Source organism: Crotalus tigris, unplaced genomic scaffold (assembly GCF_016545835.1).
Source record: "Crotalus tigris isolate CLP2741 ecotype Arizona unplaced genomic scaffold, ASM1654583v1 scf7180000018599.1079084, whole genome shotgun sequence".
Classification (NCBI taxonomy): domain Eukaryota; kingdom Metazoa; phylum Chordata; class Lepidosauria; order Squamata; family Viperidae; genus Crotalus; species Crotalus tigris.
The window spans coordinates 828,850-850,906 of record NW_024097097.1 but is presented as its reverse complement, the minus strand read 5'-3'; the positions used below and the strand labels follow the sequence as shown (position 1 = coordinate 850,906).

General features: G+C 37.7%; 2 protein-coding genes across 5 annotated transcripts in view; both read right to left on the bottom strand.

Moving 5' to 3' along the window:
- Positions 1–3,009: 3,009 nt before the first annotated feature.
- The window catches only part of LOC120313319, a 38,763-nt gene continuing 19,715 nt past the window's right edge, over positions 3,010–22,057 (bottom strand). The window contains exons 2-4 of one of the 4 annotated variants that reach the window (XM_039355113.1): positions 6,871–6,948; positions 6,094–6,203; positions 3,010–4,481 (exon numbers count right to left, since the gene is read on the bottom strand). In XM_039355113.1, coding sequence (XP_039211047.1) covers positions 4,474–4,481; positions 6,094–6,203; positions 6,871–6,948 — 196 coding nt within the window. In that variant the 3' untranslated portion in view covers positions 3,010–4,473. Of the gene's footprint in view, positions 4,482–5,728; positions 6,468–6,870; positions 6,949–22,057 lie in introns of those variants that run through there. The other 3 variants (XM_039355111.1, XM_039355109.1, XM_039355110.1) reach the window with 3 other exon arrangements.
- The window catches only part of CCDC42 (coiled-coil domain containing 42), a 64,761-nt gene continuing 62,589 nt past the window's right edge, over positions 19,886–22,057 (bottom strand). The window contains exon 8 of the transcript XR_005558112.1: positions 19,886–20,036. The gene's annotated coding sequence lies outside the window, so the exon portion shown is untranslated. The remainder of the gene's footprint in view (positions 20,037–22,057) is intronic.

Here is a 22,057-nt window from a genome sequence, read left to right as displayed (position 1 = left end):
AACTGTTTATGAGGAAATTAACCAAATGTCTCTTCCAATTTACCAGTGGATGCACATTTCCTTATCACATTTTAGTGTCAAAACATCCTGGAATATAGTGGAAATAAAAAATTTAGAAAAGCATGAAGTCATCAAGTTTTATTATATGTCTTGTGTTGAATTATAATAATGTTTGCAAAATTTGCTTTATGGAGCAGCCAAAACTCAACCCATAAACTCTGCAGATGTATTCCCAACTGCAATACTCTGCTTGTACGTGCTTGCTTTGTCCATATTTTTTTTTTACAAATGCTTAGTCAAACATAAATAGTGATATCAGTATTTCCCAGAAAGGAATAGACATTATACAAGGAGAACCATGTTGTCAAAAACCACTTATATTTGCTGAGACCTGAGATTGTCTGAAATCTTTTAATGTATGTGACACATTCACCAATTTTTCACTCAGTGGTGCTGTTTAATTCACAATAATAATCTTATTTCACCCAAAATCTTCCACTTTGAAGTCTGCTTTGAAGTGTTCCTGAGGGGGTTGAAATTCGTTCATATTACTTTGTTCTTCTTTTGAGTCCGGATGCCAAGCTTCTGTTAATTCCATTAATATACAATGCTACATATTACATTGTATACAAGTGGACATCATCTGCTAGTAATCCCCCTCTGGTTTCTACAAAGGACAAATGGAACGAACTTTGCACAAAAGAATTAATAAACATAAATTGGGGTAGATTTTAACATATCACAATTGTTAATTCTTAAGGGGTTTGTAATGTATCTTGCTTATAACTTACATCAGCATAGTCAATTTCTCTTCCCCTCCTTTTCCCCTCATACTTCATCCCAATATAAATTTTACATTGGTTTAGCCACTCCATTCATCTGATAAAACATGCTACAGCTCCCAAAAGCATATGGCTTTTAATAAAGTCTGTTAACCAGAAAAGATGCTGATTTTTTTTTTTTTGCCAGAGAGGAATAAAACAGAGTAATGATCCAGGAAGGTCTAAAATATTAGTATTAATATTAGTATTAGTATAATGTTTCTCATCCAAGAACATTCTTAAGAACTAAAGAAGCAAAACATTTTCAAGGGGGAAAAAAATACCAAGGCAGTCCAGCTGCCTTTTGGAAAAACACCTTTGGGACAACCATGCCCTGAATGATTGAGAATCTCCATTGACCAAAGGAGCAGATGGAGCTTCCTATTGATGCTGTTAAGATCACTGCCTCTTGAGATATTATTCAGAAATGTACCACACCACTTTTTCCTTCTATTCTAAAGTATGGTGCCATTTAAAGATTTAGTAGCATAGGAGTTTCTGAATTCTTTTTTAAAAAGGAATTATGGATTTGGCAATAAGACAATGATCACAAAGGAGACTATTATAACAACAATAAAATATATAATAGACCAAATATCAATAAAAACTTGAAATAACTAATTGGCTTGTAAAAGGGATCAAATAGAGGTAAAAACCATTGTCCAAAAAATAGCATCAAAATTGTTGTCTTCCTACTCTAATTTTCCCTGAAAAATAATAATAGACCAAGATGTGAACAAGTAGTCCATTCCCTTCCCTACCTCCTCCTTTTACACCTGTTGCTACAATATCTAAATCCAGATAATAATTCTGCTTATTAAGAAAGACAGGCTTTATAAACTGAGGGTTCCTGTTGACTTCTATATTCTGGCTTGTTTACAGTGGGCTTCCATGGTTGGTGTCAATCAAGCAGTGATGAGCTTTCAGACTAAATAATCAGGGTGCAGTTTTCTGATGTTCTGACATTTCATCGGGAGTTTTGGCTGCCACCTTCAGAGGCAGAGCGCAATTCTTATAGTTAAATTTGTTTTGTGAAAAAGCTACCCCTACAGTGAGCAAGGCCTGCTGTTTTTCTTTCTTAATATGAACAGTAGCTCATGACACAAATGTTTCCCCTAACATCATATGCAAAGCCATGCAGAGTCATGCTCTTCAGACCTTGTCAAACAACTAAAATAACCCAGTGGAAATAACTCTGGAACTCAACAGGCACAAACTGTCAATAGGGCATTGTAGTTGGGGCTTCTGCGGAGGTCACAAATAGACCAAGGGAGTCAGGATGCTTAGTTGTAGCCTTACACCTTGTCCTCTATATGAGTCTATGCGAGTCATCTCATGTGTCTGTTCAGGAGCAGTTCTCTCTTCCTGGGATATTGAATCATGAATGTTAATTCAAAAACTATGCATGAAGTATTGGAATGTTTCTTTGATAGTGATTCTATTTTTAATGATTAAACACTTCATAGTCGTGCTTATCCTAGGCAAAGTCTGAATGGCCATTTTTGGCTTCTGAAGTACACTGGTTACAAAAAGTGATAGAGAAGCTAGACACTCATGTTTTTGTTATTGGTAAAAGCATATACATATATACATATACATACATACATATACAGTCATATACATATACATACATATACATATATGTCTTTTAAAATGCTAAAAATGCGAATCCTGGGCATCATGTTAACCGAATAAGAAAGAAAAACGAACACCAGGATATAATAAACCAAACTGCTTAATATAAACAAGCCTGTGGTTAAAAAGAGTCACTAAGCTTTCGTCAGGCCAAACTCCCGACATCATCAGAGTTGAAGTAAAAGGAGATCAGGAAGGCAATTCATATAACCTCCTGCCCGGCTTTTTGAGCGCGTCATTGGCCCGTTGAGTGTCTTACTCCATACCGTGCAGAGTTGTTCCACATCAGGCAAACTGTCCTTGGCTCCGCTAGTTGTTTTACGATCCTCAAGTGCTCTTTTAGAGTGTGTGCAAGCACTTGGAGGGTGGCTGTCAACTGGTCCCTGCACCCAGTCTCCATCCCTCCCAGGGCCATTATCCTCCCCCACCCCCAAGGCCATTGTTGTCTCCCCCGTAATTCCTCCACCCCAGTCCTGCAAAAAGCAGCTGTTCTGGCATTCCTGCTCTGCGTCTTCCCCCTCCCTCCCCCTCCTTCCAGATCACCTCTGCCCATTCATCCCTGGCTTAGGGCCATTTGGTCCATCATCTCCGCCCATGGGAGTCGTGGTCACCTCACCTGTAGAGCCATCGTCCCAGTTATGCAAGATGCTGTCCCATTGTTTCAGTCTCTGGTTTTTCCCTTTAATAATCGTCCTCCTTAGGGATCGTGCCCATCTCATCCATCATTCTACCACCCTAATCCTGCGAAGGAAGAATTGAGTGTCTTTTCAGAAGACCGTGGTGTTGTCTTTCCCATCCCCTAAGAGTCTGATAAGCCGACAAAAGATCTATATGCCAGTTGATGGAATTTTCATCAGAAAGCCAGGCTTCCTTGAGTAGGCGGCCACCCTTGGTAGTCTCACGAGCTATAACCTCTGCATTAGCTAGATCGAACGTGTGGCCAAAGCTGGACATATGGGCCCACACTTGTGAGCGTTGTTGCTCCTGCCTTCTAATAGCCAGTTCATGTTCATGTACCCTGGTCCTCAGCCTTTTAGTAGTTTCCCCAATGTAATTGCTCGCACAGTCCTTGCAATTGATTCTGTAAACTACAGACAATCTTTGACCATTGGGGAGCGGCTCTTTTGGATTCATGATCTTGGACCTTAGTGTCTGCTTGGGCCTATGGGCAACGCTCACATTGTAGGGGGCCAACAGCCGTGCCGTGGCCTCAGAGACACCATGGATGTAAGGGAGGGTTGTCCGTGTGGCCGGCGTTGCTGTCACATTGGAGCGTGAGTCCCTATGATTCCGATGTGGTCTACTATGCTGTCTCACAAACCCCATGGGATAGCCATTGCGCCTAAAGATGTGATGGAGATGTTTTTTCTCCTCAACTTTGGCTCTGCCTGTGCTACAGTGGGAATTGACCCGTTTAAATAGCGTCATTGGCCTTGATACGTTGGATGGTAGGCTCAATTGCCCGTGCATCCATTAGGTGACATTTGGGTGAGAAAGAGCATGGCTGGGTTCACATTAATTTATGACTTTTTAAGAAAGCATTTTTTTCTTTTTTCTTGATACATCATGTTATTTCAATACAGTGTTACTTATTTGGTGTAATTACATTTTTGATATTCTGTTATTTAGTTACCTCAAAGTATTGGAAATAAAGAAGAACAAAAGTATATATTCTATCAATATTAATTACAATTTATGTTGTTATATTATGAACATTATAATTTTTAATACAAATTTAAATATAGCAGAGATAAACAGAGATAACCAGCTGTGACATACATTGGGATATTTGTTATGTAATAAAGATTTCAGAAGCTAAATTACTTGATATTGAAATCTCCATTGTATTGTTTCTTGGTATATTTGTTGGCATGTATAAATCTGCATGTATTGTTTGCCCAACATCAAACAATATGATCATTTATCATAGTATGGGAACCAGACTGTATGTGTTCCTAGCCTGTATTAAATCATAATGTAAGTTGGTTTGTTTAGTTTGATGTTTGGAATTTAAGCTTCATGTGTCTGGAATGAAAAAGAGAAACAGAATTTAAAGTCATAGGTTTGGAAAGAGTGAAATGCATCAAAATTTTCCAACCTCCGCAATTAAAAGATTCCCAAGATAAACCTAAAAACTATTAACTCTGATGGACGAATGTCTGATATCACAGGTTATATTAAAGTAAATTACTCTTGGTTATCATTCCTTTAATTCCATAAATTACACATCTTGAGATTAGTTTTAGGCTATGTATCAAGACACACATTTTTTTAGGTGATCTCTTAGATCTTGTAGGACAATGTGTCTGTCTGAAAAGATTGCTTCAGCTGCTGAAAGTTTGTACAGTACTGCAGCTCCAGCAGGCGTGAACACTGTGATTCTCATTTAACCCAAAACTTGCACAATAGCAGCCGGGCAAAACTGAGGTCAGATCAGCAAAAATAGCTCACGGTGCAAGTGGAGAGTGAGTCAGGATAGAAGCAGCAGGGGCCAGAGTTAGGAATTTCATTGGAGTTATTTTGTCTGTAGCAAAAGCAGTTGCCCAGTGTTAGAGATCAGCTGCCCAGAGTTGAAGATAAATGCCCAGTTGAAGTCAATTCCTAGTGACACATTCACAACTGATGAAGTATGCTACTAGCATGCAGAACTCTGAAACTAACCTTTTTCTTATGCTGTCACAGACAAGATAAATGGTCACCAGCTCCTGGGCCATAGATGTCCCACTCTGCACAGTTCAATTATGTGAACTGATTAGATAAGGACTCCCCAGATAGCTCAGACAAAGATAAGCCACCCAATTTTAAATTTAATATAGGTTACATAATTGATTCATGGATAGTCGCTTGCCCCCAAAGCCTTATTAAAGAGTCACTATAGATCATTTGTTCTGAAATAGTGTTATTGCTGCTAGGTTAACCTTGATTAGATTTACAATATTAGGTCACTGATACACTTTTTTTATATGTGAGCTGGTCTCTCCTGATATGTTTCCTCAATATATAGCTTGATCAATATTATTTCATAAAGTCAGAATTTAATGAAAAATTAAGCTGAATGATTTTCTATATGTAATATGTATTATTCTCTTTTTGTCCCAAGTGTGTTGGGCCTTGGTATTTTTTCTTATTTTAATTTTTTATAATGTGGTGACTAAAACTGGATGCAGTATGCCAGGTGTGGTGTTACTAAGGCTTTGTAAAGCGATACTAATACTTCCTGTGATCTTGCTTCTGTCTCTTTGTTAATGCATCCTAGAATTGTATTGGATTTTTTGGCTGCTGTGACACAATGGTGGCTCATATTTAAATGATTGTCTACTAGGACTCCATGATCCCTCTCACAGTTACTGCTATTGAGCCAGATTTAACATAATCTATACCTGTACTTTTGGTTTTTCTTTCCCAAGTGTAAGACCTTACTTTGCTCTACACTGAATTTCATTTTGTTGGCTATTTATATTGGTTTCTAAGGTAGTTATCAAAATTTTTAATCATTTGAAAAATTGCAGGTCATATTAATCAATTTCTGTGATCACAACCATGTGTGATAGTGGTGGTATATACATATAGATTCATCTGATTTGTGGGATGTAAGTTATATAAAGCCCTTATGCAATGAATTAATTGACTGTTGTACCACTATAATGGTATCCATCTGTGACAGGGATTTTTCCCTCTCCTTCCAAGCATTCCTGATTTCCGCTATAGGAGACATGGGCGAAACATTCCGGAGCACATTTGGGGTACCTGCAGGAAAAAAGGAAGTAAAGAGCCAGATCTCACTGGAAATCTCCTTGCATAAAATTCCATGAGGCCAGCCTTTCATGCTGTTAATCTTTCTAAAGCTATTTTTTTTTTAAAGAAAATAGCTGTATGAGCAAGAATATTAGTTTGAAAACAGGTTTTAAATATGAGGTAATCTGTCAGTGACATAAACATTCTAAAAAGAAATTAAATAGAAAGCCTGAAATAAAGTGGTTTTGAGAATCATTTCTGTAAAAAGGAATCATTCTTTAATAAAAAAATAAAAACGAAATTACATTAATTTTTAAAAAGTTGTTGCCATTGGCTTTAAAAAACAAACACAATAACATTATTTTTAAAAATAGTTGCCTCTTGAAATATTATACTGTTCTGCATTTCCAGGTAGGAAATGGGCTTCTTATTTCTGACTAAAATGAGGAAAGAAAAGCGGGTGGTAGGGTATTGCAATGTGACAGACGGATAATGCTCAATAGGCACGAACATTTGTCTTACAGATATTTGAATCATATCTGTGGGATATCTGTCTATATTTTCCAACTGTAACCCTTTTTATGATGTTATTACAATCAAAACACACTATATGGAATAAAATATGAGGTGTTTTATTTTTCTACACCTATACAAAGTATTTGTACCTATCTGTACCTACCTATACAAATGAGTAGCCAACACCCCAGAAGACAGGCTCAAGGTCCAGATGGATCTCAATAGACTAGTTCCCTGGGCCCTATCCAACAATAGAAAAAGTGAGGTTTTACACTTAGGCAAGAAAAATCAAAAGTGCAGGTACAGACTAGGTGAAACCTGGCTCAACACTAATAACAGCAAGAGGGATCTTGGAGTCCTAGTAGGCAACCATCTAAACGTGAGCCAACAGCATGCGGCAGCAACCAAACAAGCCAGGGCAACCCTAGGTTGCATTAACAGAGGGATAGAATCAAGATCACATAAAGCACTAGTACCGTTCTACAAAGCCTTGGTAAGACCACACTTAGAATATTGCATCCAGTTTTGGTCACCCCAGTACAAAAAAGATATTGAGACTTTGGAAAGAGTTCAGAGAAGAGGAGCCTAGAAACTCAAAAGAGTTAAAAAATGATTAGGGGGCCTAGAAACTAAAACATATGAAGAATGATGGCAGGGACTGGGTATACTTAGTCTAGTGAAAAGATGGACCCGGGGGGACATGACAATACTTGGAGAGCTGCCACAAGGAAGAGGGGCCAAATTATTTACCAAAGCACCTGTAAGCAGGACAAGAAACAATGGATGGAAAACTAACCAAGGAGAGATGCAGCCTAGAACTAAGGAGAGAATTCCTAACAGAACAATTAACCAGTGGAACAAATTGCCTTTGGAAGTTGTGCGTGCTTCATTACTGGATGCTTTTAAGGAGAGATTGGATAGCCATTTATCAGAAATAGTATAGGTCTCCTACAAGAGCAGGGGGTTGGATTAGATGTCCTCCAAGGTCCCTTCCTACTCTGTTACTGTTACTGATTTCCCTCAAAACTATCTGTGAGAGATTTCATGTAATCCTTAAATAGGTAACCAGCCATTTTACTTTATCCACCAATTCTTCCATACCAAATTCAGTGTTTGCAGTGGATGGTCCATCATAACTACACACCGGAGTTAAGCATCCCAGAAATAATGACATAGTGATATTTTTCTTGTTTTAAAGTTGGAAATTGGTATGCATTGGCCCTTTTCATCTTTTTTTTTCTGAGAATAGGCATGCTATTGAACCCAATCTCTTTGCTGGAACGTATCTTTAAACTCTTAAATAGCATGAGAGCCAAATTTATGAAGAAATATTTTCCTCCCTATTTGCCTGTCTGTGCATTAAAATAAACCAGGGAAGCCCTATACTTAGTTCCATTGTCATGAGTTCTGCATTCATGGAGGACAGGGCCTTTTCTGGGAAGCCTGCTGTACAGAGAGCTACAACTAGCATCTGTTGTTTTTTGCTCAAACATTTTAAATTCTTTATAGCTGGATGAAAAATCTTTGGTTTTTGCCTCTGCATTACAATATATTGTGATCAGTAAAGCTTGATCCAATACTTCAGTATTAAATTACTGTAAATTACATAAAATATTATTTGTTAGATTTCTGTGACTACCTTTGTTTTAAATGTTATTTTAATATCAATTATTGGATTTTTGTTTATCTCCCTGAAATCTACTTTGGATAAAGGCACAGCATGGTGGTAAGTAAAGTGAATAATAGATCTTTTTTTTATTTTTATTTTTCTTCTCAGGCATTGCTAGAAAGATTAGTGCATACTTAAATTGGGTGTTCTTTTTAGTCATTTGCCAGGTCCTTTAAAAAAAGAAAGGAATGTAGCTAAACATAACAAGTCCATTCCAGGAAAAAAAATCCAGCTAAGAGATGAGGCATAGGATCTTCTCAAGTGGTATAACAGAAGACTTTTACAAATTCAATTCAATTACAGAATTTTAATTAGTTAAACTGATGTGTTGCGACATTTTCTGGGCCATTCATATAAGGCAAAACTGAACCAGCAGAATCTTTAACTGGACTGTTTGAAATGTGAGATTTCCTTTAATTCGGTTTAATTATTGACTAAAAAAAAATCTATTAATTTTTAGCTAAGCAGTATTTGGCTCTCAGCTGCTCATTGGCTATAGCATGGTTTAGATCAGTAATAGCAATTGAGAAACAGAATCAAACTTTATTTTACTACCCAAGAACACTAAAGAATTCAGCCTCAAACATTTGAGCCTATACATTTTTCTTTCAGACTGAACTATGAAAGGGTTGGCCATAAAGCAAAATTTCTTAATTTAGGTCAAGACCCATGGCCAAATGATCTAAGAGCAAAGAAAGTGATTTCTACACCAAAATATATAGTGAGTTTGAACAGTTCTGCCACAAAGGAGAAATATAAACTTAATGACTTTATCATGTTACCTTATAGTCTTTGTGATTGGAAATACAAACGCAAATAATGGAGTTAAGTTGAATTGCCAGCAGGTTTTGATTAGTGTAGTTAATGAATCTCCCAAAATGGTTGCATTATTTGAATTTGCATTATTCATAGTGATACTTCTATGGAAAATATCGTAATTGGTTCCAGTTCAACATAAAAAGGAAATGAACATTTTAAAACATAAATTGTTATATGGATATTAATGAAACATTGTAGTAAAGGATGAAAAGAATATACTTATAATTTAAATGCATGGTTAACTAAATCAGAGCGTAGTTATAGAAAAGAAAAGAAAAGAAATTCAGGCATTCCAACATCTTGTCCTATTTTAAGGTTGCTATAACCCTGTTCATATTGGTCAATTATATCAAATTTTTGCTCTAATGTAATAACGAGCCTCTTCTTTTTTAAACTTACACAGTTTTCCTCTGAAGATCCCCTAAATCTTCCTTTTCATCATTTTGTGCACACTCAAATTGCACACTCATTTAGCAGAGTCTAAAATTGCAACTGCTAGCCTCAATTCTGCACAAGTTAATCTTACATTAATTGAATTTGAGGTTGCACTAAAGGCGACCTGGTTTCAGTTTTCAAATTCACGCTAACTCAAATATTGCATTCAAATGTGCACTAACCATGATCTACCTGTGACAAAGTTTTGTTTTATTTTTATTTTATTTTATTCCACTTTGACATCATCTGACGCCAAACAACTTTGGGTGATTCACAGCAAATCTAGCATCAATCTAGCATCAATCTAGCAGGGCACACCAACCCTGCTAGATTGAATTGGCCAGGCTGATAACGTAGGAAATGGCTCCTCAAGTAACCAGCGCCTATGCCATGTAGGACTTTACAGACCACAATCAGAAGGGTCAATAAAAAAGCAGAGAGAGAGAGAGAGAGAGAGAGAGAAATGAGATGAGTTTTTAGTCATCAGATTTCCAATATACCAGGTTTCTAGTACCCACAAAGAATTGGAAAAGAGTCCAGAAGCTTGGTCAAGAGTCAAATCTCCCATTCCAGCCCTGCTTTACCAGGCAGAGCCCAATCATCCCATTGATCAGCTATCTTAGTGTTAGGTTTTGACAGATGGCTAAATCCATAGATCCAGCCATCTGTCAAAGCGTGCATCCTCCCCCATCCCCATCCTATGTTAAGAAGTGATTGGGGAGGGGAACCAGGGGGAATCAACTAATCCCTTTCTATAGCTTGACTTACACACAGTGGATAAGGAGATGAAGAGAACTGGGACACAATCCTGAACTCGTGTCCCTGTTCAAAGAATAGGTAGCAGCCATGATAAGAGGGCTTTTGCAGAACATTTTGTGCACCAGTTCCACTCCTTTCTGGACTGGGGAGCATTGCTCAGAGCGAGTCACGCCTTATTCACCTCCTGAGTCAAATGGTGCAATATGCTCCACATAGCGTTATTCTTGAAGACCATCCAGAAACTGCAACTTGTTCAAAATGTGACACTATAGGAAGCTATTACCCCCATGTTATACCTTTGCTCTGTGAGATGCAGTGGCTTCCATTTTGCTTCTGGATGGATTTCAAGTTGCTGGCTTTCCCTTTAAAGCTCTTCTTTCCATGGGGCCAGGTTACACGAGTGCCTCTTTTAAATTGTTTCTACGTATCCCACCATGTTTGATAGGAGGGCTTGCTCCACCTAATGGGACAGAGGGAGCAGGTCTTTTCTGTCACAACATCTGAACTCTGGTTCATTGTACCTCTCAAGATGAGATTGGCCCTGACTCTGATGATTTTTCATAAAATACTGAAGACGTGGATGTGCTCCAGAGTATGAAGTTTTGGGGTCAGTTGGCCTGTCCCCAGGGATCGTTTTGCTGATTGCTTTGGGTTTGTTCTTGATGTAGATTCATTATGTTTCATGGATATTTTAAAACATTGTTTTTAAGGTATCATGAGCTGTCCAGAATCTCATCTGTGACATGGGCAGCTATATAAATCAAATAAATAAATAAATGTTGAAAGTGTTGTTGTCACAGAATAACATAGTCATTGTGGATAGGTAATGGGATCAGTAAATATTAAGCTAAAGAAGCTTTATATCAGAAAGGATGCTTGGAAGAGCTCAATGAGATGTGTACAACTATGCGTACAACTATGCGTACAACTATGGCTTTTTCTGTGGTATTCTCAAAGCTGTTAATGCATCTTTATCATCCAGTTACCGTATTTTCTGGTGTATAAGGCGACCCGGTGTATAAGAGACCCCTGACTTCGGCACCGATTTCCATGCCTAGAAAGTCTTATCCGCCAGAACCTACTGTAATTTCCAGCGTATAAGATGACTCGGCATATAAGATGACCCCTGACTTCAGCACCGATTTCCACGCTTTAGAAAGTTGTCTTATATGCCGGAAAATACGGTATTTACTACATTAGTGGGGGGAGGGTTGTTGTTAACTGAAAATGATAGCATGATGAAGACAGTCGCCTTGTGGTAAGATGAGTGGCAAACAATTTTAATAAATGAAGAAAATAAATAAGCCATCAGCAGCAATTACATAGTTCTTACAACAGACCTTGTCCTACTTTAGCATAACATTTATCATTATAGCTGAGTATCAAAAAACATAACTATTGATCTTTGTTAGAAGAAATCAGTGGCATTTCTTTTTAATATCCTCAGGTCTCTCAGGAATGTTATTTTCCCAGTTTTATGAAATTTAATTTAAATTCTCTGTAAGGGTCCTGAAAAGCCATCCTTAACTGAGCGTAAATAAGATCTGCAAGGAATTACTACTGAAAACTATAGCTAGCCATTTTCTGGTAACATTAGGGCTTGGCTGTAGTCCAGATCCTGACTCCTAGACAGGGACAGCTAAACTCTGACAGTAGTTTAAGATACAACAGGAGACCTCTGAGACTGAAACAAGTTTGGGGAGATACCTAAGCAGCAACATCTGTGCCCAGGAGTCAGATTATCTTCCTACAGGAAAGATCCATGTGAACAATGCCATTTCCCAGCCCTATGTGGCGAGATAACCAAAAAAACAGGAAGATCCTGGACATTGTGGTAAAGCCTGAAGGGGCATCAAGGAATAATCATCCATAGTCCATAACCATCTTTGTCTTGTAGACAAGCAGGGTTTTTTTCAACCTTTTTTTTTCTTTTTGTGTATATTTGAATGATGAGAATCCCTTTCTTCTCTACAAATATTACAGAAGCAGAAAAATGGTTGTAAGTAGATGAATCTGACTTTACACAGTGGTGGGCAAATTGCCACACACAGAGCTCCTTTTCTACAATCCTCCCTCCTCCCCCCACAACTATGTTCCTTTGCTGACTAAAATTGGTCAGCAAAAATGCTAAAAATTAGTTTAGTGATTGTTATTTTCTCTGGAGGGTTTTTCTACATAAACAAACAAACAAAAAATAGCTGAATTAAACCTACACAGAATGAGGCTACATTTCGTGTGGTGGTTAAGGTACCAGGGTAGAAAAGCATGAAACTGCCTTAAGCACAAAGCCAGCTGGATGACTTTGGACCAGTCACTCTCTCTCAGCCCTAGGAAGAAGGCAAGGCAAACCACTTGTTGCCAAGAAAACTGAATAAACTTGTCTAGGCAGTCACCTGGAGTTAAGACTGAAACCAAGATACACGCTCAAGTCTAAAAAGGCTGAAGACATCTATTTTGCTTTAAAATAAATTCAGTACAATAAGCCAACTTGCCCCCAAGTATGCCTGCCTCAGAAATATCAGCATCTCAACACTATTTGCCCTGTACTGCTAAAAGATAAAAGAGAGAGGGAGGGAGGGAGGGAGGGAGGGAGGGAGGGAGGGAGGGAGGGAGGGAGAGAGAGAATGATTGCAGAAGGGATATTTATGTTGGATATTAAACTTTGGAAGTTCTATTTGAAATCAACTGATGGCAGTTCCACAGAACAGATTATGTGACTTTACAAAAGGACTGAATAACTGTGTAGCTCTGTGTGAAGCAAGAACTAATGGACTAAACCAGTTGGTTGAGGAATTCTGGGAACTGAAGATCTTAAAAATCTTAAAATTGCTCCTTTGAAAAACGCTGGACTAGACAATTCCATTCATATTACTGCCCAGTTTCAATTCTCCATATGCCAAGGAAAGGGCCAGGTTAAGGCCATTGTTTCTTATGGTGCTCAATTCCTTCCTGCGTGGAAGGAATTTTTAATATAAAGAAACGGAATGTGTGTAGACTCCTTGGTGGCTATGCAGGAGTGTTCATAAGGCATGATCAAAAAGGTCAGAATGGCAGCTGTAGAGGTGCAGTCAAAGTTCTGCCTGTTTTTTATACGCATCACACATGGAATTAGAGTCTTGACTGTACCATCACAACTGCCATCTGGACTTCTTTTTTTTTACTACTGTATACTCTGCTGACACACCTGTGGCTATGTGTCCCATTTTATCAGGCAGATTGTAAGGTGAACTCATTGGTACAAAAAAACAAGAAATAAGAGTACATTTTAGCACATTTTTGCCAGAATGTCTGCTACAATGGGTTTTCTGTAGGAACAAGCGTAAATCCTTTGATTTCTTTGATCCCTAATTTTCTTTTCAAACAAATGGAATGCTACATAGCCCCATCTTAATAAGAAATGGAAAATAAGACTACCAAATTCATACATCCAAAGCCCTGCTAAATCCATAGTAAGAGTTTGAGGTGCTCTACCAATCACGTATTCCATGTCATCCACAGTGATCCACAAAAGTTTGTCACAAAATCATTTATAAGTTATTGGAGCATGTTGACCCAAAGAACCCATATTTTATACCCATTTGTAGGCTTTGCAATATTTGCAAATATAGCTTGCTTGGTTACAACTCTCCCTCTCTTAAACAGTGACACACCACTGTTGGTCATTTTATTTTCAGATAATCCTGTTATCACACTTCCTCTCTGAATGCAGCCACTTTTCTTTATGTAGTAGTTAGGACAGCACCCAGAAAGCAGTGCATAGCTCCTAACTCTCTTAATGTGGCAGTAAGGACCAGGTCTACTGCTCCATGAATAAATATTTGCCATTTCGCATCCCTGTTCAAGGTCAGCTGCCATCAAGCGCCTCTGTCAACGTGCAATTACTCCAAATTCCAGCCTGATTAACGGCTGGTCTCCTTTGTCTTGGGAAAAGCCAGCTGCTTAACCCTTCAGAGATCAGCTATAGCAAAGGCGCAAAGTACTGGTCCTAAGAAAGGTTACAGGGAGGGGCACAATATTGAAGGGGTTAACTCTGAAACTGATTTGCCAGTAAAAATGAATTGAGGACTTCCCATTTATTACTGAAGAAACATTACAGAGCCAGGTACAGCCCCAGACCAGTGTAGAGCAGGCGGCAACGGAGGATCCTACCAAATCTTTTGCTATACTGAAAAGCCTTCACATACATTCCAAAGTTGAGATCTTATTTGGGAAAGCAAAACAGCCGACTTTAACTGTCCCAAGTCAATCTACTTGTTCAGCACGAGCTTCCAGTTTGCCTAGTTTCTGTTGTTAGAAGAATCTCATGCAGTTTATTTACATAACATCAGAAATGGACTTTAAAAGAACAAAGAAACAGCCCTGGGATTTTTTATGCTCTGCCAACTTGGTTTAAATTTACAAAGATGAACCGCATATTCAGGATGTCTCAGTAGTTTAGGAATATCTGATCTAAGCCATCTCCTCATCATACCCTCTTCCTTGAGAAACCAAGAATTGGTCTGAATTGGTTTGAATTGAATCCCTCTAATATATACCAGATATTAAGTGGTCTCTTGATATTAATCATTGGCCTAATCTAACTTGAACTGAAGAGTTTTTGTTGCTAAACGTCATAGCGTAAGAATGTTCTCTCAGGGACAGTTTACCCGGTGCCTATTTTGCGTTCCTTTTGGTGCCAGGCTGGGAATATTTTTATTCTCCCACGCCTGTTTAATACTTGCTATTTCAATAAAATGAATGATGGTTTTAGGACTATTTTTTTAAAAAAAGTTTTCTTACTTTTATTGTAATGATATTCTTTTTTTAAAATCCTTTTTTTTTAATAATGTCTTAAGGGTTTTATATGAGAATCTGATTAGTAATAAAAACAGTAATGCTAGATATCATACTAGATGATTTTTAACCAGGATAATTTGAACATGAATAGAACAATAATTGGATTGTGTTGGTACTCGTACATTTGAGATTTCTTTAAAAAATGCAGTTGGTTGAAGCAGTTTAAATTTTAACAGCTGCCTAATAGTATTTTTTTCAGTGTAAGTATTTGATATTATTGTCTTGCTGTATTATTGTTTTTCCAATGTAACATTTGGAAATAGTAGCCAGAGATATCTTATATTTCTAGGCTGCTTCATGCCAGGTTTGTTTAATAATAATAATAGTAATAATAATAATAATAGTAATAATAAAGTTGGAAGGAACCTTGGAAGTCATCTAGTCCAACCCCCTGCTCAGGCAGGAAACCCTATACCATTTTGGATGAATGGTTGTCCAGTCTCTTCTTAAAGACTTCCAGTGTTGGAGCATTCACCGCTTCTGGAGGCAAGTTGTTCCACTGGTTAATTGTTCTAACTATCAGGAAGTTTCTCCTTAGTTTTAGGTTGCTTCTTTCCTTGATTAGTTTCCATCCATTGCTTCTTGTCCTGTCTTCAGGCGCTTTGGAAAATAGCTTGATTCCCTCTTCTTTGTGGCAGCCCCTGAGATATTGGAACACTGCTATCATGTCACCCCTCGTCCTTCTCTTCGTTAAATTAGACATACCCAATTCCAGCAGCCGTTCCTTATATGCTTTAGCCTCCAGTCCCTTAATGTTTATGTACACGTCAATATAAAACGTCTGTGCTGCAAAAAGACAGGGTAGCAAAAGGATACAGAAAAAATCTAGCTTTTTGCAATCATCCAGTAGTTTTCTAGATTTCTGCATTGTATATACTGTATGATTGCCCTAACCTGTATGATCATGTATGTTAAAGGCATAGGGAAAGGAGTGAGTGGCATTGGAGATCTTTTGCTTTCAGATTTAAGGCAGTCACCTCCCTTGCCTTCACTATATTTATGATATACTTCAGTGAGTCACATATAATACAACTGAAAACATATTTGTTCTGTATATACTATAGTCTTACAGGTATACATTACTTTTTTTGCTGCCTTTGTATTGAGTTGCCTTGATTCCTGGCAATTGCCTCAACTAGTCCTTGCAGTTTTCTTGGCAAGATTTTTTAGAAGTAATTTGCCCTTACCTGCTTCCTAAGGCTAAGAGAGAGGGAGGGAGGGAGGGAGGGAGGGAGGGAGGGAGTGGGGAGAGAGAGTAGCTCAATATTAACACATTAAGTATTAACTCATAAACACAATATACTGGGGGGGTATCATGATGTGATCTTTATATTTGTTATAAAATCACATGCCATAATAATCCATTAGGATTATTGGTCTCCCAATCTATAGAGCATGTCTTTATTTTAATCTGAATTTCTATACATACATTCTTGAATCTCTTAAAGGTTTATTATTTAGCTACTAAATCTAGATTCACTTTCTTAGGAATCTCTGGCCGACTCAGCAAAATGCAGACCAGAGTGCTATCCCTTTCATTTTGGTATGGTTCCAAAGTTCATTTCTTTTCACCTCCTCTTAAGTTTTGGAGTCTCTTTGGTTGTGAGGAATAAGGAGACCAAAGTTGTCCTTTGCCTTGGGCAAAGTAATACAGAAACATGGAGTGTTCTCCAATTCCTTTGTGTACTCTTCCAGGTATTTGTTCACTGCTCTAATATCTCAAACTTAGAACATAGAATAATGGGGTTGGATGGGATCTTGGAGGTCTTTTAGTCCAATCCCTACTCAAGCAGGAGACCCTATCATTCCAGACAAATGGCTGTCCAGTTTCTTCTTGAAAACCTTCAGTGATAGAACACTAACAACTTCTGGAGTAAGTTGTTCCATTGATTAACTGTTCTCATTGTCAGGAAGTTTCTCCTTAGTTCTAGATTTGATCTCTCTTTAATGATCCTCCACCCATTTTGTCCTACCCCTGGGTGCTTTGGAGAATAGGTTGACCACTTCTCTGTGATGGTCCCTCAAGTACTAGAACACTGCTATTATGTCCTTCTCTAGACTAGACATACATAGTTCCCTCAATCGTTCATCATGTGGTTTAGTCTCCAGACCCCTTATCATCTTTGTTGCTCTTTTCTGCACTCTTTTCTTGTCCTATTTGAGAGGAATGGAGATTAGATTTAGCAGATTCTGGTGTTGATCATTGCTTTGGTTCCCAGAAAATGGGAGATAGAATGCTTGACAATTGCACACGCATATGACAGAAAGAGAGATCTCTTGCCCATTTTTTTTAAAGCTAGTGACATGGGTGCGTGTGGAATAATTAATGGCCATCTTTCCAAAAAGTTCTCATTGGTAGGGGTTTTTTTTCAACAGAGTAGATGGGCACTATCATATGAAATTCCACATTTCCTTCAAAGGAATCATATGCATAGGTTTAAATATGGGAGAAAAGAAGAACCCAGCTTTTTAAAATAATGATATGGCTTCAATGCAGGTCAAGCAACTAGTTCATTCTGGGTGATCTTGAACAAACTAAACAAAGTTATAACTCATGATTATTTGGATTGAAAGCACTAGAAAAATCTGAGGGAGGAATGCCAGGCTGGGAACTTGAAAAATATGATGTCATGAAAATTACACACTAGGTTCATGTAATCTTGAGCAGCTGAACTTGACTTGAAAGAGATTACCTTTTTTAGTCTAAATGATGGAAGTTTTCAATAAAACATGGGATGAGATAATGTGACTTTTTGATAGATGAGCACACTTCAAGAATAGTCTGGCTCCACAGTCACTCTTGCCTTTTTCTCTCCATATTCCTTTTTGTTTTTGATTTCACCTTTTAATTATCAAAAGAAAAGCTTTGTGATCAAGACATCACCCAGGGCATGAAAGCCTTATCACTCTCATATACTAGAGCTAAGTGGAAGATAGCAGGTGAAGTACCAGCTGAAAGATAGATGGGATCAATGGAAACTAAAGTAGAAGGTGGGTCAATGAACATAGAACTAAGGAGAAATTTCCTGACAGTTAGAACAATTAATCAGTGGAATGACTTGCCTTCATAAGTAGTGGGTGCTCCAACAATAGAGGTTTTAAAGAAGGGATTCGACAACCATTTTGTCTGAAATGGTATAAGGTTTCCTGCTTGAGCAGGGATTGGACTAGAAGACCTCCAAGGTCCCTTCCAACTCTGTTATTCTATTATTCATGGTATGAAGATTTCTGAGAGAAGTAACATGAGAAAAGGGAACTTGTTTCCTGATTTACCTTAGTCATGCATAAGTTTCTCAAGCTGTGGGTGATGGGCACATTTTATTGTTTGTAGTTTTCAAGCACATCTCGGGAATCTCTATGGAGATTTTCATTCATCCAGGTCATGATTGTCCCAAAGATGTTTTTCCGAAAAGGCAACTGGACTATCTTGTTTTTTCCTTTGAGAAGCTTCTGAATGTTTTCAAAGGAAAAACCAAGGCAGTCCAGTTGCCTTTTGGAAAAAGCACCTTTGAGAGACATCTTGGAAAGTTCTTACCACATTTCATACTGTATATTCTGATGATAAACTCCCTTTTCATGATTTTGTAATGCAAAACATGGAAATAATTTTTCACTTTCAAAAATAAACCAGTCCCAATGTTGGGACAATGGGTAGCTATTTCCTCAACTCTCTTGGTATTTTTGTATCCCTTCTTTGTGTTTCATAAATGTCTCCATGTTATAATGGGGCTCAGCCCTGCTCCTATGGTAGAGAACACACAGGAGTGGAGAAATATTGCCCCTTTGTTCTCATTAGGTCAGGAGGACACTTCAGTTTTGATTGAGTCCAGATGTGCATTCTTTTCCTCAGACTATTGTAGCAAGTCAAAAGAGTATTTTTCAAGAGGCACCTATAATAACTGAAATCATACAAAGTAGACAGTGTATTTGACAAGGGAGTTTCCTGTTAGGTCGGATCTCTTTCTTCTAGCTCAGCCAGAGAAATCAAGAGATTTAAGGGGTCTTCGTTTCACATACAGGAATGCACAAGAATTTCCCTGGGGCCTTGAAGATCCAAGCTTTCAAAATATCAGTATCAAACTTTTGTCAAAGTTTTGAAATAGATTATGGCAACATGCTACTACCTCCACTTCCTCATAATTGTGTGTAAAATATACATGGACTGCATGTTTGGAAAGAAAAGCAATACTTCACTATCACTCTTCTACTCCAGTTGACATATTCTGCAGGTGTGGAGCACTGCCTCATGGGATCCAAGTATGCTTTTCTGGCATTAAATATTCTCCTAGAAGGAAATCAGATATCCCTGTGATTAAAAAAATATTTGAGATCTAGGAATATTGTAGTGGATTTAAGTGAAAAAAAGTGACAATTCTATAACGTTAGTTTTACTCTCTTTTTTAAATAGTTCCAGAAAAATGAAATCAAACCAGAGTCCTGAACAGTGGTTTGAATTCTGTTCTCATTTGTGGCATTATCCTGGACGCATTGTCAATATATATGATTCAGAGTTGCTTTTTTCCAGTTTGGTGTTATCTTACTCTTGGAAATGTACATACAGTACTTACCTGGGAGGGCAATGCCTTGATCACAAAGTATACCATTAAGTGGATTAATCACAGCTTTCAGGAAACCCACCTGAGACATAAGTAGCGCCTGTCAGCACATCCTTATAAATGTTGTTTAGATCGATTCATCTCATTATCTGGCTGCAGAAGCTGCTGAAATTTTGCAGAAGCAGGTTTATTTGTTTGTTTAAAACTTTGGACTCCCCAACTCCAGTGGACTCTGAGCAGTATATGGAACTAAAACTACATAAAAACAGAGTGAAACAGATTCAAATACTCTGCTAACAAAACAAAAAGAAAAGAAAACAAGGGACCATTAAACAATGACAACATCAACTCAAGGCCTGGGACCAGAGTTACATTTTCAAGGCTTTCCAGAAGCTCAGGAGAGAGGTCATCCTCCTTATCTCCAAAAGGATGCTATTCCAGAAAGTGAGGCCACAGCAGAGAAGGCCTGGTTCATAGGTCCCATAAGCAGCAATATTTAATGAAAGGGACCAGGAGCACACCCATTCTGCTAGAATGCACTGGGCGGGCAGAACTGATTAGAGACAAGTAGTCTCTCAGATATCCAGTACAAATGTGGTACAAGTGAAATTGCTGGAAACCTTTGGGAAGTTCTTATTTCTTCTTTTGACCCCAACATCTCAGAGATACCCAAGTCAAATTTAAATAGGAGCTAGTAATGAAATGTTTACATTACTATTAATTCCTATATAAAATATACTACAAATTGGTGAGTATCATCACCTATTCTATTATAAACTGAAGTGGTAAAAATCAGAATTAAATACTTTGCATGGTATGGGGAGTCCTAAATCTCTTGTCTTTCCAATTATATCCTATACTGTTTATTAAAAGTAAGGCTATCTGAGCCGCAACAATTGGATTGGACAGCAGAAAAATAAAGAAAATTCTTTGCTCCCAACTAGTGGTTATCTGAATTTTTGCAGCATAATGTACATATACATATACATACACACATACCCCCCTATTAAAAGAATGTAGTGCTTGATTATGACATAGTGTGGGTGAGAACAAATTCCTTAAGATAATGCAGAATCATGTCAAAGCAAATATCAGAGGGTAATATGGTTTTGAACATTAGCATAGAATATGAAGTAGTGCAGGAACTATTATCCATTGAAATGCCACAATGTTCCATTTATAGGTAAAATGCTTGCCTTGGAAATAACTAAATATTCTTATGAGACAACTAGTGGTTTACAGATTAATTGAAATTGCAGACATGCAAATGACTTAGGTCTGCCTTCTGACAAACTAGCCATGTCAACTTTGTCCCATTCAAGATAATAATCCCAATCGTAACTGAAAGTATCTGTGCAGGATGAAGAGCCAATGATTACATTTTTATATATTTTTCTTTTTATACTTTTTCTTTTATTACTTTTTTGTTTTTTTATATTTTTAGTTTTATCAGTTTTTTTCCCAAAGAAGCACAGAGCAACACATAAAACAATGCACACAAATTATTAAATAAAACTATGCAAACATTGAACATAACATGTCAATACTGTAAAAAGAGTATAAGAATACAACAATTGAAACAATGACCTGGAAAAAGCAAAATTGTAGGAAAGTGGTCTCTGGTATGCTTTAATTGAGAACTTGTCAGGCATGACCATTTGGGGGGGAAAGTTTAGCTTTTGCAAAAAATAATTGCCCAACTTCAAAAGAAGAGAGAAATGGAACTATATTAATCATCCTAGAGGTTGGTGGGTTTATCCCAGAATGTGGGCCCCTAGGCAATATTTTCATTCTAATCTAATACATTCTGGGGAGAGATTTATTACATGTAGAAGGCATTAAATATAGTTTGTGATACAAGTACTGACTTGAATCGGGATATGCGATACTTTTTGCACATCAGATGATCCAGACTACCAGGATTGCTTTATAGAAATACTTGAAATGAGTGTCATAATAATAGAACATAGATTTTGAATATAGCACAGTCAGCAACTTAGGCATAACATATGGTTATAATCATAGGCTTGGAGCTGAACAACCTGATTGTTCTATAGGCTGAGATTTTTACCTGCAACTTCAGTGTAATGGTGCATGATTTAACAAGTATCAAGGGCAATTACACAATAAAGCAGAAAGTCTCACTTTATTCAGGCAAGTGAGCACAGGATTCCTACTTGAACAAAACACTATTTCATTCTCTGTAAGAACCCTATAAACATATTAGGCATTCTAGCTTCAGGGAAACTACAATCCTGATCACTTGGGTGGGGACT